Source organism: Stegostoma tigrinum, chromosome 48, assembly GCF_030684315.1.
Source record: "Stegostoma tigrinum isolate sSteTig4 chromosome 48, sSteTig4.hap1, whole genome shotgun sequence".
NCBI lineage: Eukaryota > Metazoa > Chordata > Chondrichthyes > Orectolobiformes > Stegostomatidae > Stegostoma > Stegostoma tigrinum.
This window is the reverse complement of record NC_081401.1, coordinates 1-15621: the sequence shown is the minus strand read 5'-3', so window position 1 is coordinate 15621 and position 15621 is coordinate 1. Positions and strand designations below refer to the sequence as shown.

The 15621-nt window shown below is 47.6% G+C and overlaps 1 protein-coding gene across 7 annotated transcripts in view; it reads right to left on the bottom strand.

Moving 5' to 3' along the window:
• LOC132207466 (utrophin-like) overlaps nucleotides 1-13401 on the bottom strand; it is a 28024-nt gene extending 14623 nt beyond the window's left edge. For 6 of the 7 annotated variants that reach the window (XR_009443484.1, XM_059643100.1, XM_059643101.1 and 3 more), the window contains exons 1-2: nucleotides 12998-13401; nucleotides 563-721 (exon numbers count right to left, since the gene is read on the bottom strand). Coding sequence is in view for 5 of the 7 variants with exons in the window: in XM_059643100.1 (XP_059499083.1) it covers nucleotides 563-620 (58 nt within the window). In the remaining 2 variants the exon portion in view is untranslated. Of the gene's footprint in view, nucleotides 1-562; nucleotides 722-2432; nucleotides 3861-12997 lie in introns of those variants that run through there. The other variant, XR_009443483.1, reaches the window with a different exon arrangement.
• Nucleotides 13402-15621: the final 2220 nt, after the last annotated feature.

Sequence of the window (15621 nt, the reverse complement as noted above, 5' to 3'; positions counted from 1 at the left end):
TACTAAATGAAAAGCAAGTGTCACCTCTCAGTGTCAGTGGACAGGAGATGCGCATTAGAGAAGGAGATATAGTCAGCCTTGTGAGAGACAGCAGACAAGTGGCAAATGCATAGAAACTGACATTAAAGCTTTCTTGTCAATGTGTAAAGAGGTGAGACAAATATGACGAGTCAATATTGTACCTTTGCACTCAGTAAAATCATAGAATCATGAATCAGAGAACCCTTACAGTGTGCAAACAGGTCCGTCAGCCCAACACGTCCACGCTGCCCCTCACAGCATCCCACCCAGACCCATCCACCTATAACTCACCTAACCTACACATCACTGAACACCTTGGGAAATTTTGCATGGCCAATCCACCAACCTTGCACATCTTTTGACTGTGGGAGGAAACTCGAGCACCCAGAGAAAACCCATGCAGGCACATGGAGAATGTGCAAACTCCACACAGAAAGTCACCAAAGGGTGGAATTGAGACAGCGGTGTTAACCAGAGCCACTATGGTCTATATTATGCTCATTCAGCTGCAAGCATTTTTTCTTCAAGAAGGGAAACTTACCATCGTCACAGGACGAGAGTGGTTTCAATCTTCTATCAGCTTTGAGAACCTTATCCATACCTGCCTTCACAAGGGCAAGGTGATGGTAATGGTGTGAGACCGGTTAGTATTCAGCAGCTCGCCGTGCAAAACATGAACGGCACTTTCATTGCTTTTTTCCTAGGGGCATAACAGAAAGACATGAACATGAAAAAAATCCTGAAATCTTTCTCCAATTTCAATCTCAAAGGGACCATCCGTTCCTCAAAAGTCATAACCAAACTGAACATGGGCCTCCTGCAGTGCCAAAAATGATGCCACCCCAAAGTTGCAGGAACAGCAACTCATATTCCGCTTGGGAACCCTGCAGCACAATGGACATGGCTGACAGCTCTGTCAACCACGAATGCAAGGAATGCTCAGTTGAGGAAGAATGCAGAGATTTCGGAATCCCTCCAGCAGAAGATGATATCATGAGAACAAATGGATCTGTCTGGACAGTCCTGTTTGTAGATTTTGGTTAGTAAGACTCTATTGTTTGTCATCAAGGATATGGTTGAGTGATCATATTCAGACTGAAGAGACCAAATTTGAGAGGCTGGAGAATGGGTGCAGAACCATGCCTCTCGGAATTCCTGTGCGTGTCTATGCTTGGCTTGGGCTACTACGGTTACCTTGTCGCAGTGTCCTCTGAGAGGCGTGATTCTCCACCCATAATGCAACCAACAAACAGATACAATTGGACCCCCACACACAAACCCATACAGATCAAAACCGGAAATGACAGTACTCATGGTAACAGACTGGACAGTGTCAATTCCAGACAGAGTAGAATAACATCGTCTCATTGGAGGCTGTACCGATGATGTCACCGATCATGGTGACGAAACGTCTGAATGAGAAGAAGCCAGCTCGGCGAGCAAGTCAACAACCTCAATCAGAGAACTGGCTGTTTTGAACTACCTTGTTCAAGAGTTTCAGTTTTGATTTTGAATGTTAAATCTCGCTCCCACATAGGGATGGAGGATTACTGTTAACAGCTGCATTCTAACTAATTCATATCGAATCATTATTGTTTTGACCAGTCTTCGGGTCAGGCTCCCTCGGTGACTGAGTCTCCCAAATTGTTAAGTTCCCTCGTGAAAGACTCCCCTTCTTTACACACCCAACTAGATCCACCTCAGTTGGTACGAATTAAGCTGATTAAAAAGGATCTTTGGGTTGTGGATACCTTCCTATGTTTCAGAAGGAGTCAAGATAACTCAGGGTGACACGGTGACTCAGTCGTTAGTAACGCTACCTCACAGCACCAGGGACCCGAGTTCCATTCCAGCCTCGGATGACTGTCTGTGTGGAGTTTGCACATTCTCCCCTTGTCTGTGTGGGTTTCTGCTGGGTGCTCTGGTTTCCTCCTGCAGTCCAGAGATGTGCAGGTTAGGTGGATTGGCAATGCTGAATTACCCACAGTGCCCACGGATGTGTAGGTTAGGTACATTAGCCATGGGAAATGCAGGCTGACAGGGATAGAGCAGGGGAATGGGGATGGGTCTAGGTGGGATGCTCTTTGGAGGCTTGCTGTGGGCTTGTTGAACTGAGTGGCCTGTTTCCACACTGGGGATTCTATAAAACTAGCTTCTCCTGAACTCGTGAGAGAGTGAGTTTATCAATTGCTAAATGCAACAAGTCATAAGGCACCACAAATATGCACAAGTTAGAAACAAGAAATTTGCTCAAAAACCATAAAAGTTAAGAGGGATACGGATACTTCAGCCTTTGGATTGTTTGTGAAGAATAGAAAGTGGGATGTTGTGGCCACTAAGTTGGGCGATCCCCGTAATGTTGATATGAATTCAGCAGTTAATTTTGAGATTCTTGTTGAAATTCTTTTGACCTTGTTTCCCTTTTGACATTGCCCAGGTTTGCAGAGCTCAGAGCAAGAGATTTTCTTTTCTTCTTAACTGCAGCATTGGGCGATGAAACGGCTGTCCCAGAGCCGTGACCTCCCCAACTCCTGAGACCACACGAGCACATTCGCCCAGGAATACACACGGACTGAGACGAAAGAACTATCGGGATAACAATACTCAGCGTGGTACTGGAAAAGGCAGCATGTACAAACAGAAAACAGCTGTAAATAGTGTCAAGAGGTGAAATCAAGTGATAAAGCTAAATTCATGGCTCTTTGCTTGCGTGCTCATTGTATTCAGAACAAAGTCAACAAATTAATAGCACATTTCGAGGTTGACGGGCATGATTTTATAGCTATTACAAAGACATGTTTACAAGGAGATCAACACTGGAGGTAAGTGCGCAGGGCTGTACGACATTCCAAAAAGACAGGCAGGAGGGAAAGTGACTGTAAGCGAAGAAATTAGTATGAGAGCAAGAAACGATCTTGGATCGGAAGATGTAGAATCCAATTTTATTTATTTGTTAATGGGAGGAGGACATCCCTGGCTACGCAGTGTTTGTTGTCCATCCCTAATTGCCTCGGGGACAGTTCAAAGTCAATCATATTGCTGTGGGTCTGCAGTCACATATAGGCCAGATCATGTAAGGGTGGCAGTTTCCTTCCCTAAAGCACATCAGTGAACCAGCTGAGTTTTTCTGACATTTGGCAATGAATTCATGGTCATCATTATATTCTTAATTCATGATTTTCTTTTATATTGAATTCAAATTCCACCATCTGCTGTGCTGGAATTTGAACACAGGTCCCCAGAATGTTATCTCAGTCTCTGAATTAACAGTCCAGCAATAATACCACTAGGCCATTTCCTCCCCCATCGTGGAACAAGAAAGCCTGTAGCTGATTCCCACTTGGGAAAAACAGTGAACCAGGAGCTTCTTAAATGGGCGATCGCATCTCCTTACATTTTAAGACAGCCATGGATAATCAGGACCTTGTGGGAAGGGACGAAATTGGGGGAGGGAAAATTACATCAGTGTTAGGTAGGAGCTGAGCAGTATTAATTGGGAGGAGCTTTTATTGAACAAGTCAACATTTGATATGTGGGAGTTATTTAAAGACCTACTCTTCAGTTCAGAACTGGCCTATTCCAGGGAAGGAGGAATGACATGGATGGCAATCTAAGGACATACGGACATAAGAAATAAAACAGGAGTAGGCCATCTGTCTCTTCCAGCTCGTTCCGCTGATCTTTTTTGCGGACTCAGCTCCACTTACCCTCCCATTCACCATAACCCTCAATTCCTTTCCTGTTCAAAGATCTATCTGTTTTGGCTTTCAAAACATTCAACAAGGGAACCTCAACTGTTTCAGTGGGCAGAGAATTCCACAGATTCACAACCCTTTGGATGAAGAAGCTCATCCTCAACTCAGTATTATATCTGTTCACACTTATTTTGAGGCTGTGCCCCCGAGTTGGGATTTCGCCCATCAGTGGAAACAATTTCCGATCCATTTGTTTCATAATTTTAAAAGTTTCTATTAGATCACCCCTCATTCTTCTAAATTCCAGTGACTGCAATCCTAGTCTACTCAATCTCTCCCCGTACAGCAACATTTTTAATTCTGGAATCAACCTCGTGAACCTCCTTTGCACCCCCTCCAGTGCAAGTACATCCTTTCTCAAGTGAGGAGACTAAAACTGCACAAACTACTCCACACCAAGCCTCACCAGCACCCTATACAACTGTAGCATACCCTCCCGATTTTTAAACTGCATCACTCTCGCAATGAAGGACACTATTCCATTTGCTGTCTCAATTACCAGCCGCATCTGCAAACTACCTGATTCAGACACAAGGCTGCCCAGCTCACTCTGCGGAGCAGCATGCTGCAATTTTTCACCATTTAAGCAAGACTCCATTTTTCCATAATTGCTACCAAAATGGATACCCTCACATCTACCATCATTGGACTCCATCTGCTCGGCCCTTGTCCATTCACTTAAACTTTCTGCATCCTTCCGCAGATTTTCATTGTCCTCTTCAGACTTTACTCTCTCACTCATTTTCGTGTCATCTGTGAACATAGAAAAATACAGAGCAGAACAGGTCCTTCGGCCCTCCATGTTGCGCCAACCTGTGAACTAATCTAAGTCCGTTCCCTCACACTATCCCATCATCATCTATATGCTTATCCAAGGACTGTTCAAATGCCCTGAATGTGGCTGAGTTAACTGCATTGGCAGGCAGGGCATTCCATGCCCTTACCACTCTCTGGGTAAAGAACCTGCCTCTGACATCTGTCTTCAATCCATCACCCCTCAATTTGTAGCTGAGCCCCCTCGTACAAGCCAACATCATCATCCTAGGAAAAAGACTCTCACCGTCCACCCTGACTCATCTTTCTCTGATCGTCTTGTATGTTTCGATTAAAGGCCCTCTTAGCCTTCTTCTCTCCAATGAGGACAGACTCGAGTCGCTCAGCCTTCTCTCAAAAGACCTTCACTCCAGACCAGGCAACATCCTGGTAAATCTCCTCTGCTCCTTTTCCAATGCTTCCGAATTCGTCCCGCAATGGAGCGACCAGAACAGGTCACACGAGCGTTTTGTGCAGTTGCAGCATGACATCACGGCTCTGGAACTCAATCCCTCTACCAATAAAGTCTAACACACCGTATGCCTTCTTCACAGCACTATCAACATGGGTGGCAACTTTCAGAGATCTACGTACATGGACGCCAAGGTCCCTCTGCACATCCGCACTACCAAGAATCTTTCCATTGGCCCAGTATTGTACCTTCCTATTATTCCTCCCAAAGCGAATCACCTCACATTGAACTCCATTTGCCACCTTTCCGCCCAATTTTGCACTTTATCCAAGTCTCCCTGCAACATGCGACATTCTTCCACATTGTCCACCACTCCACCGACTTTAGTGTCATTTGCAAACTTACTAACCCATCCACCTATGCCTGCGTCCAAGTCATTTATAAAAATGACAAACAGCAGTGGGCCAAAAACAGATCCTTGAGGCACACCACGAGTAACCGGACTCCAGGCTGAATATTTTCCATCAAACACCACTGGTTGCCTTTTTACCGAAAGCCAGTTTCTAATCCAAACTGCTAAATCTCCCTCAATCACATGGCTCCGTATTTTCTCCAATAGCCTACCATGTGGAACCTTATCAAAGGCTTTACTGAAGTCCATGTGCACTACGTCAACTGGCCTTCTCTCATCCACATGCTTGGTCACCTCCTCAAAATCTCCATGAGGTTTGTGAGACACGACCTGCCCTTGACAAATCCATGTTGACGATCTCCAATCAAATTGTTGCTTCCGAGATGATTATAAACCCTATCTCTTATAACCCTTTCCAAAACTTTTCCTGCAACAGACGTAAGGCTCACTGGCTGTAATTGCCTGGCTCATCTCTCCTGCCCTTCTTGAACAAGGGCACAACATTTGCAATCCTCCAGTCCTCTGGTGTTAAACCTGCAGACAATGAGGACTCAAAGATCAAAGCCAAGGGCTCCGCCACCTCCTCCCGAGCTTTCCAGAGAATTCTCGGAAAAATCCTCTCAGGCCCAGGGGATTTATCTAGCTTCACACCTTCTAGAATTGATAACATCTCCTCCTTACTAACCTCAATCCTTTCAAGTCTAATAGCACGTATCTCAGTCGTCTCCTCGATGATATTCTCCTCTTCCTCAGTGAAAACAGATGAGAAATATTCATTTAGCACCTCTCCGATCTCTACCCGGTCCACACACAACTTCCCACTTCTGTCTTTGATTGGCCCTATTCCTACCCCAGTCATCCTTATATTCCTCACATACCTTGAGAAAACTTGACGGTTCTCCTCTATTCTACCTGCCAATGACTGCTCAGGACCCCTCCGTGCTCTTCTTCACTCTCTCTTTAAATCCTTTCTTGCTCATCTGTAATTCTCCATCGCATCAACTGATCCATCTCATCTCAACATCACATAAACCTCGCTCTTCTGCTTAACACGAGATACAATTTCTTTAGTAAACCACGGTTCCCCTACCTTATCACTGACCCCTGCCTGACAGGGACGTACCTATCAAGGACACGCAATATCTGTTACTTAAACCAGCTCCCCATTTCGATTGTCCCCATCCCCTGCATTTTGCTACCCCATTCTTTGCCTCCTAAGCCTTGCCCAATTATAATTGCCTTCCCCCATCTGTAAGTCTTGCCCTGTGGCATGTTCCTCTCTCACTCCATCGCTAAACTAAACGTAACCGAATTATGGCCACTCTCTCCAAAGTGCTCATCTACCACTAAATCAAACACCTGGCCTGGTTCACTGTCAAGTACCAGATCCAGTGTGGCCTCCCCTCTTGTCGGCCCTTCGACGTACCGTGTCGGGAAACGCTCCTGCGTGCATTGGACGAAAACTCATCCATCCGACGTACGAGGGTTACAGCATTTCCAGTCAACGTTTAGGAAGTTAAAGTCTCCCATAATGACCACCCTGTTCCTTTCACTCCTGCCCAGAATCGTTTTGCCAATCCTCTCCTTCAGATCCCTGGAACTTTGCAGAGGCCTATTAAAAAACTCCCAGCAGCGTGGCCTCTCCTCTCCTGTTTCTGACATCAGCCCATACCACCTCAGTAGACCAGTCCTCCTCAAAAGCTTTTTCAGCCTCCGTTATACTGTCCTCGACAAACAAAGCCACACCTCCCCCTTTTTTCCCACCTTACCTGATCTTACTCAAAGATCTGAACCCTGGAACCTGCAACATCCATTCCTGACCCTGCTCTATCCATGTCTCCGTAATGGCCACAACATCGAAGCCCCAGGTACCTATCCATGCTGCAAGCTCACCTCGCTTATTCCGGATACTCCTGGCAGTGAAGTAGACACACTTCAATTCAGCTTGCTGTTTGCCAGCACACTCCTGTGACACTGAGATCCTGTCCATGTCCTCCCTATTCTCTTTCTCCTGTGTACTGAAACTACACCACAGTTTCCCATCCCCTTGCTAAGCCAGTTTAAACCCACCCGAACAGCACGAGCAAATTTCCCGCCCAGGATATTAGTGCCCCTCTGGTTCAAGTGGATACCGTCCTGTTTGTAGAGGTCCCACCTTCCCCAGAATGAGCCCCAATTGTCCATGTCCCTGAAGCCCTCCCACCTGCAGCACCCCTGCAGCCACGTGTTCAGCTGAAATCTCTCCCTGTTCTTTGCCTCACGATCACTTGGCACGGGTAACAAACCAGAGATAACCACTCCGTTTGTTTGAGCTCTCAGCTTCCAGCGGAGCTCCCTGAAATCCTGCCTGACATCCCTATCCCTCTTTCTACCTATGTCGTTGGTACCTATGTGGACCATGGCTTGGGGCTGGTCACCCTCTCCCTTCAGGACCCCAAAGACACTATCCGAGATAACACGGACCCTAGCACCTGGAGGCAACGCACCAATCGTGAGTCTCTTCGGTTCCAAACAAGCCTTCTATCTGTCCCTCTAACTATTCAGACCCCAATGACTAACACTCTCCTCCTATACCCCCTTCCCTTCGTTGCAAGAGCGACAGACTCTGTGCCAGAGACCTGCACCCCAGTCAGTATTGAGGTAATGCCTCATCGTAAGGAGGTCAGAATTGACCGAGTGGCAGATATTTACAGGGTCAGTACTGAGGCAGTGCACAACCGTCAGAGGGTCAGTACTTCAGGAGAACCCCATTATCAGAAGGTCAACACGAATGGAGAGTCACATGGTCAATGGTTCAATCCTGAGGAACACTTCATTATCATAGGGTCAGTCCTGAGGCAGTGCTTCATTGTCAGAGGGTCAGTATTAAGGTTTAGAATTGAGGGAGTGCTATCTGATTATGTCACTCTGACAATGAGGCACTGCCTCACGAATGAGCCTCTGACAATGAGGCACTTTCTCACTTCTGAATCTCTGACAAGGAAGCATTCCCTCAGTGCAAACCCTGTGTATGGACCCGATGTCAATGAGGCACTCGCTGAGTACTGACCCTCTGACAAAGTTCCAATAGCTTACTACTGACCTTCTAATCATGTGCCCCCTACCCCATTTCTAAATCTGTTACATTGAGGGCACTGCCTCAGAACTGACACACTGGCTATAAGGCAGTCCGTAAAGACTGACCCGCTGATCATGAGGCTGTCCCTCAGTTAATGACCCTCTAAATATGAGGCACTCCCGTAATTCTGACCGTCAGGAGCTACCTCAATGTTGACTCACTGATATAGAGGCACTGCCTCAGAATTGACATGCTGACGATGGGGCACTTGCTCAGGACAGACCCTCTGATAGAGCTGCAGGTTTGATATTAGAGCAGTGATGCACCACGAGCAGGTCAGTATTAAGGGAGTGCCACACAGTCAGTGGACCAATATTAGGGGAGTGCCACACTGTCAGAGGATCACTCTTAATGGAGTGCTGCACTTGTGGTGAGTGAGTACTGAGGCAGTGCAGCACTGCAAAGGGTCAGTAATGAGAGAAAGCTCCATTTTCAGAGGGTTAGCACAGAGGAAGTGCTTAATCAGAGAGAGTGCTGTATTGTCAGAGTTTCGCACTGAGGGAGTATCACACAATCAGAGGTCCAATATTAAGGAAACACTGCACTGTTGGAGGGTTGACATAAAGGGAGGGCTGCACTGTCAGAGGGTTAATGATGTGGGAGTGCTGAAATATCACAGAATCAGTCCTGAGAAGTGCTGCACATTCAGAGAGTTAGTGCTGAGGGAGTGGTCTAATGTGAAAAGATTGATATCAAGGGGCACTGCCGAAGGATCAGTAGTGCAATACTGTCAGAAAAACAATATTGAGGGACTTCTGCTCTGTCAGTGGGTCAATATTACAGGATTGCTACACGATCCACGTATCAATGTCAGATGGTCAGTCCTGAGGGAGTGCTGCACTGTTGGAGGGCCAATATTGAGTGTGTGCGACACTCAAGAGGATCATTTTGTTGGACTTGTGCACTGTCAGAAGTTCAATTGTAAGCAAGTGCCACACTGGTAGCGGGTTAATATGATGGGAGTGCTGCACTGTCAGACGGTTAAAGATGAGGGAAAGCTCATCATCTGACAGGGCATCACTCCCTTCAGACGAACCCTCAGGCGGTGCAGCACTCCAACAAGTTAGTTTCAGAGGCATGTTGTCCCATCAAATTGACCCTCTGAGACAGGAGCATGCACTAAATATCGACCCCCTCACAATGCTGCACTGCCTTAATATAGGCCCTCTGGCAGGGCGGCTCCCTTTCAGTACACACCTTCCAACAGCACAGCACTCTCCCATCATTGACCCTCTGACAGTGCAGTACTCTCTTAATACTCAATGTGTCACACTGCTCGACACTGTTGGAAGGTCAATACTAAGAGTGTGCTGCACTGTTAGACAGTCAATGATGAGCTAGTGATGCATGTGCAACATTCCCTCAACTCTTATCCCATTACAATGAGGCACTGCATTAGTATGGCCCTCTGACAAAGTAGCACAGCTTTAGAACTGACCCACTGATCATGAAGCTTTCCCTCAGTACTGGACCTCAGAGTGCTTCTCAGCCACAACACTGACTCTCTAATCCTGCAGTACTGTCTCAACTCTGACCTCAGTCCCGACCCTGTTACATTGACATTGCAGTTCTTCCTTACCATGGACACTCTGGCCATGGGACACCACTGTTGGCCCTGTTGCAGTGCAGAATTCACTGACACCCTCTCCCAGACCTTCAATACTGAATGTCTGATAGGACTGCGGGCAGCTGACTCTGACAGTGCAGCATTCTCTCAGTATCGACCCTCTGACAGTAATTAGGGGACTGCTGCATTGTCAGAGAGTCAGGACTGAGGAAGAGCTGCACTATCAGAGGGCAAATATTAATGGACTTGTGCACTGTCACAAATTCAATATTAACAGAGGGCTGCACTGTCAGAGAATCAATGATGACGGGGCAGTGCGTTGTGAAAAGACCTGTAATAAAAGGCATGCGGCCTGTCAGAGGGACTAAACGGAGAGCTTCACTGTGACAGGGCCAACATTAGCAAATGCTCCAGTCTCAGAGGGTCAATGTGATGGGAGAACATCTCTCTGACATTATCTTGTTGGCGGGTCAGCGCTGACGTAGTGCTGCACCGTCCGAGGGGTCGGAGAAAGGGAGTGATGCACGACCAGGTGATCAGGGAGTGCTGAAGTGAGGGGGTCGTCAGCGATAAGTGGGTGAGCTCTGAGGGAGTGCAGCACAGTGTGGGGTCAGCACTGCGGGAGTGCTGTTCTGAGGGGGATCAGGACTGAAGGGGGTCAGCACTGAAGCAGGTCAGCGTTGAGGGAGTGCTGCACTGAGGGGTTCAGAATAAAGGGTATGCTACACTGAATGGGTCAGAAATGAGAGGGGGGTCAGCACTGAGGGAGAGCGGCACTTGAAGATGATCAATATTACTGTGTCCTGCACTGTGAAAGGGTCAGTATGAAGGCAGCACTGCAATATCAGACAGGCAATGATGAGTGTGTGCTGCACTGCTGAAGGGTTAAATTTGAAGTGGTGTCCCACTGCCAGAGTGTCAATGGTAAGGGAGCATGGCATTCTCAGAGTGTTATTGCTGAGAGAATACCAGTATGACGGAGGGTTAATACTGTGGCAGAGATGCACCGTCAGAGAATCAGTCATCAGAGAGTAGGCAGTGTTGGAGGGTCAGTACTGAGGGAGTGTTTCACAATCAGAGCATCAGTTGTCTGGCAGTGCTGGAAAAGCTCAGCAGGTCTGGCAGCATCTGTGGAGGCAAAAACAGAGATAACATTTCGGGTCCAGTGACCCTTCCTCAGGACTGTTCTGAGGAAGATCCCCACTTCTGAGGAAGGGTCAATGGACTCGAAACGTTGAATCTGTTTTCTCCTGCACAGATGCTGCCAGGCCTGCTGAGATTTTCCGGCAACTTTCTTTTTGTTCCCGACTTACGGCATCCGCAGTTCTTTTGTTTTTGATGTCTGGCAGTGCTTGTTTGCTTGTGACCTTCTGAAAGCACAGCACACCCATAATCTTGGCCCTGTGACAGTCCAGCACTCCCTCAGTACTGATCCTCCAACAATGGAGCATTCCTTCAATACTGACCAGCAGCGCAGCACTTTATTTCTGAGAGTAGTCTGAAAGAAACTACCTTTGCTTACCGAGAGAGACAGGGAGAGCAAGTGCGTATTCTGTAGGTGACTCAGGATGTATTGTAACCTTAACAAGTCAAACAGTATTTCAGATTAGTTTATAATTAAAGATTATTCTAACTGTCTTCCTGGAAAAGTACAGTCCCTACAACATGGGGCTGATACTAATACACTCACTCAGAAGTGACCCTCCAGCAAAGCAGCCCTGCCTCAGAACTGACCCTGTGACAATGAGCTACTCCATCAGCAGTGAATCTGTAATCACGTGGCACTCCCTCAATTCTGAAAACATTACACTGAGGCACTCCTACAAAGGCCTCTGCGTTTTAGGGATTATTTACAGTCATCCCTGTGTTTTACAGGTTATTGAAAGGGGTCACTGTTTTCGGGTTTATTTTCACCCTCCCATCTTGCAGCACTCCCTCAATTCAGGCGTGTTGCAGTCATGTCTCCAGACTGAATCTCGAAAAGTGTTGCAAACCCTCAATTCTGATCTGCTCAAAATGAGCCACTGACTGAGTATTGGCCTTCTGACAAAAAGTCACTTATTCAGAACTGGCCTTCTGACAATGTGACACTCGTCCACATCTGACCCTCCAGCAATGAGGTACTGCCTCAGAACTGATCCGCCGACAGTAAAGCACTGCCCCCTCAGTTCTGACCCTCTGACAGAGCTGCAATACTTCAGGACTGAACTTCTAATCATCTTGTACTCCATCAACTCTGAATCCAATGCACTGAGCTACTGACTCAGTATTTACAGTCTGCTCCTAATACACCCTCAGAATTGACCCTAAGGCAATGTGACCCTGCCTCAGAACTAACTCTGTGACAATGAGGCACTTACTCAGCGCTGAATCTCGAATTGTGTAGCACTCTCTCAGTTTTTAGGCACTCCTTCCAGACTGGCACACTCTCAAGGCTGATCCTGCAGCAATGAGGAATTGCCTTACAACACAGCCACCAACAAGGCCCTCTTTAGGACAGTGTCTGATAACGAGGCACTCACTTGGTTCTGAGCCTCTGACAATGAAGCACTTGCTCAAGTCTGACCACATTCAAATGAGGCACCCTCAAACTGATCTGAAACACCTCAGTTTCGGCCTTCTGATGGCTCTGAAATGCCTCAGTTTATATCCTCTGACCGGTCTTTTAATTCTGACACAATTACAGTGAAGGTCAGCCTCCGTGCTGACACTCAGAGTACATCACTCCCTCTGACAGTGTTGCACACCCTGAGCATCACTGACAGTTTCAGCGTTCCCTTAATATGGACCAACTCACAATGCAGCACTCCCCTGACATTATTATTTACATTGACGATCTGACAGTACAGCCCACCTCAGTGCTGACCCTCCGACAGCGCAGCATTCCCTCATTACTCACCCTCTGATACTGTAGCCCACCTTTGGTAATGACACTCTGACAGTGTCACACTCCCTTACTATCGGCCATTAACAGTGCAGCACTCCCTCAATGATGACACCGGAACGATGCAGGATTCCCTCAGTCCTGGCTCTGCAACAGTCAAGCATTCAATCAACACTGACCCTCTGTTAGTGCAGCACACCCCTAATATTGATCCTGTGACAGTGCAGCACTCCCTTAATATTGGCCTTCCGACAGAGTGGCACTTTCTTGACGAAGACACTCTGACAATACAGTTTTCCCTCATTGCTGATCCTCTGGCAGTGCAGCATTCTGTCATCATTGGCACCTTGCCAGTGGAGCTACATGCTTCTTATTGACCCTCCACAGTGCAGCACTGCCTCTCTACTGACTCTACAACATTAATACTGATCCCCGAACGGGAGGTTCTCTTTCATACCCACCCCCACAAAGAGAAGCCCTCCCTCATCTTTAACCCTCTGACAGTGCAGCACTCCCTTAATATTGACCCGCTGCCGGTGTGGCACTCCGTTACAGTGCCGAACTCCAACAAAGTGATCATCTGAGTGTCGCACACACACTCAATATTGACCCTCCAACAGCGTAGCCCTCCCTCAGAACTGACCGTCTGACATCCATACACTGATAGTGTCGCAATTCTGTAATATCGACCCCCACCGACGCAGCAGAACTCTCTCAATATTGGCCTTCGGACAGTACTGCGCTACTGATCCTTCGGCGGTGCCTCTTGATATCAATCCTCTGACATTATAGCACTCCCTCAGTACTAACTCTCTGAACGTGCAGCACTCTCTCAGGTCTGATTCTGCGCTATTTCAGCACTCCCACGTCATCAACCCTCTGACAGTGCAGCACTCCCTTTATATTATATTATATTTATCAACCCTCCAACAGTGCACTATTTCCTTAATATTGGACCTCTGATTGGACAAGCTGACAGCATCTCATGTTCTTTATCGACAGAGAGTCAGTTCTGTGGTAGAACCTCATTGTAATGGGTCAGAGTGGGTCTAATCAGTCCAACCCCAAACCTAACCGCGGCTTCAGGCCTAAGCCTAGCCTCAGGCCTAACACTCACCCTCAACCTAAGCAGAAGCCTCAGCCCCAAACCTAAATGTGGTCTGAGCTCTAACCCTAACCATAGACTCAGCCCGAAGCCTAACCTCAGCCTTAACCCAAAACCTCTCCCGAGCCCTACCCCGAACTCCAAACTTAACCTCATTAGTCACCCTAACACAAGTCTCATCCCTCACCCTAACTCTACCCTCATCCAAAACCTCGTCCAATCCTCACACCTAACCCCTAGCCTTGGTCCGAACCCAAACCCTAACCCTCGCCACCCTCTCACGCTAACCCTCATTGTTAATTAGTGAGTACTGAGGTATAGCAGCACTGTCAGAGCATCAGAATAGTGGGAGTGAACTATTGTCAGACTGTCGATACTGAGGCAGTGTCTCATTATAGAAGGGTCAGAATTGAAGCAGTGCCACACTAACAGAGACTCAGTACTGAGGTACTGCAACAGCGTCAGAGAATCTGAACTGTGGGCGTGCATTATTGTCAGAGGGTCATGATCTGAGGCAGTGTCTCCTTGTGAGAGGGTCAGGACTGACAGAGAGCCATCCTTGCCTGACAGTCAGTACTGAGGCACTGCTTCTTTGTCAGGGGGTCTGGAGGGATAGTGTCTCATTGTTGGTCAGTCCAGTGTGAGGCAGTAGCTCATTGGTGGAGGGTCAGTCCTCAGGGTGGGCGGATGATGTGGAGGTGCTGGTGTTAGACTTGGGCGGACAAGGCTGAGTATTGACACTCTGCTACAAATGCACTCTCTAGTTCTGACCCTCTGATAAAGGCAAACTCCCTAATTGCTGACACTCTGCCAAGTAGGCACTGGCTCAAACAGACCCTCTGACAATAGGCCACTGACCCTCTGATAGAGCTGCAGTACCTCAGTGAGGCAGTGGCACTCCTTGAATTCTGATCCCATTACAATCAGGCACTGCGTCAGTACTGACGCTCTGCCAAAGAGGTACTGCCTGAAAACTGATCCAATGACAATGAGGCACTCCATCAGGACTTCCCTCTGACAGTGCTAGATTACCTCTGTACTGACCTTCTAAAATGGGTGGCACTCCTTCAATTCTGACCCCCTTACAACATAGCCCTGCTGCAGTGCCGACCCTCTGACAACAAGGCATTCTCTGAAGCCTGATCCCCTCAAGATGAGGTCATACTTCAGTATTAACACTGACAAAGAGTCACTTCCTCTATATTGACCCTCTCCTTGTGCGGCACACCCTCAGTTCTGATCTTACGACAATGGGGCACTTTTGACCAGCTGACAATGGTGCTCTCCCTCAGTTCTGACACCTCCACAGTTCTGCACTACCTCTGTACTGACTCTCAGTACTGACCCTATTCTGATCCATTACAATGAGGCGCTGCCTCACTTGTGGCTGGATAACAATGATGCACTCCATCGATTCTGCGCCGCACACAGTGCTGCAATACTTCCGTACTGCCCTGTAATTGTGTGGCACTCCCTTAATTTTGACCCCTTTACACTGAGGCTGTGCCTCAGTATTCACCTCTGAAAATAATGC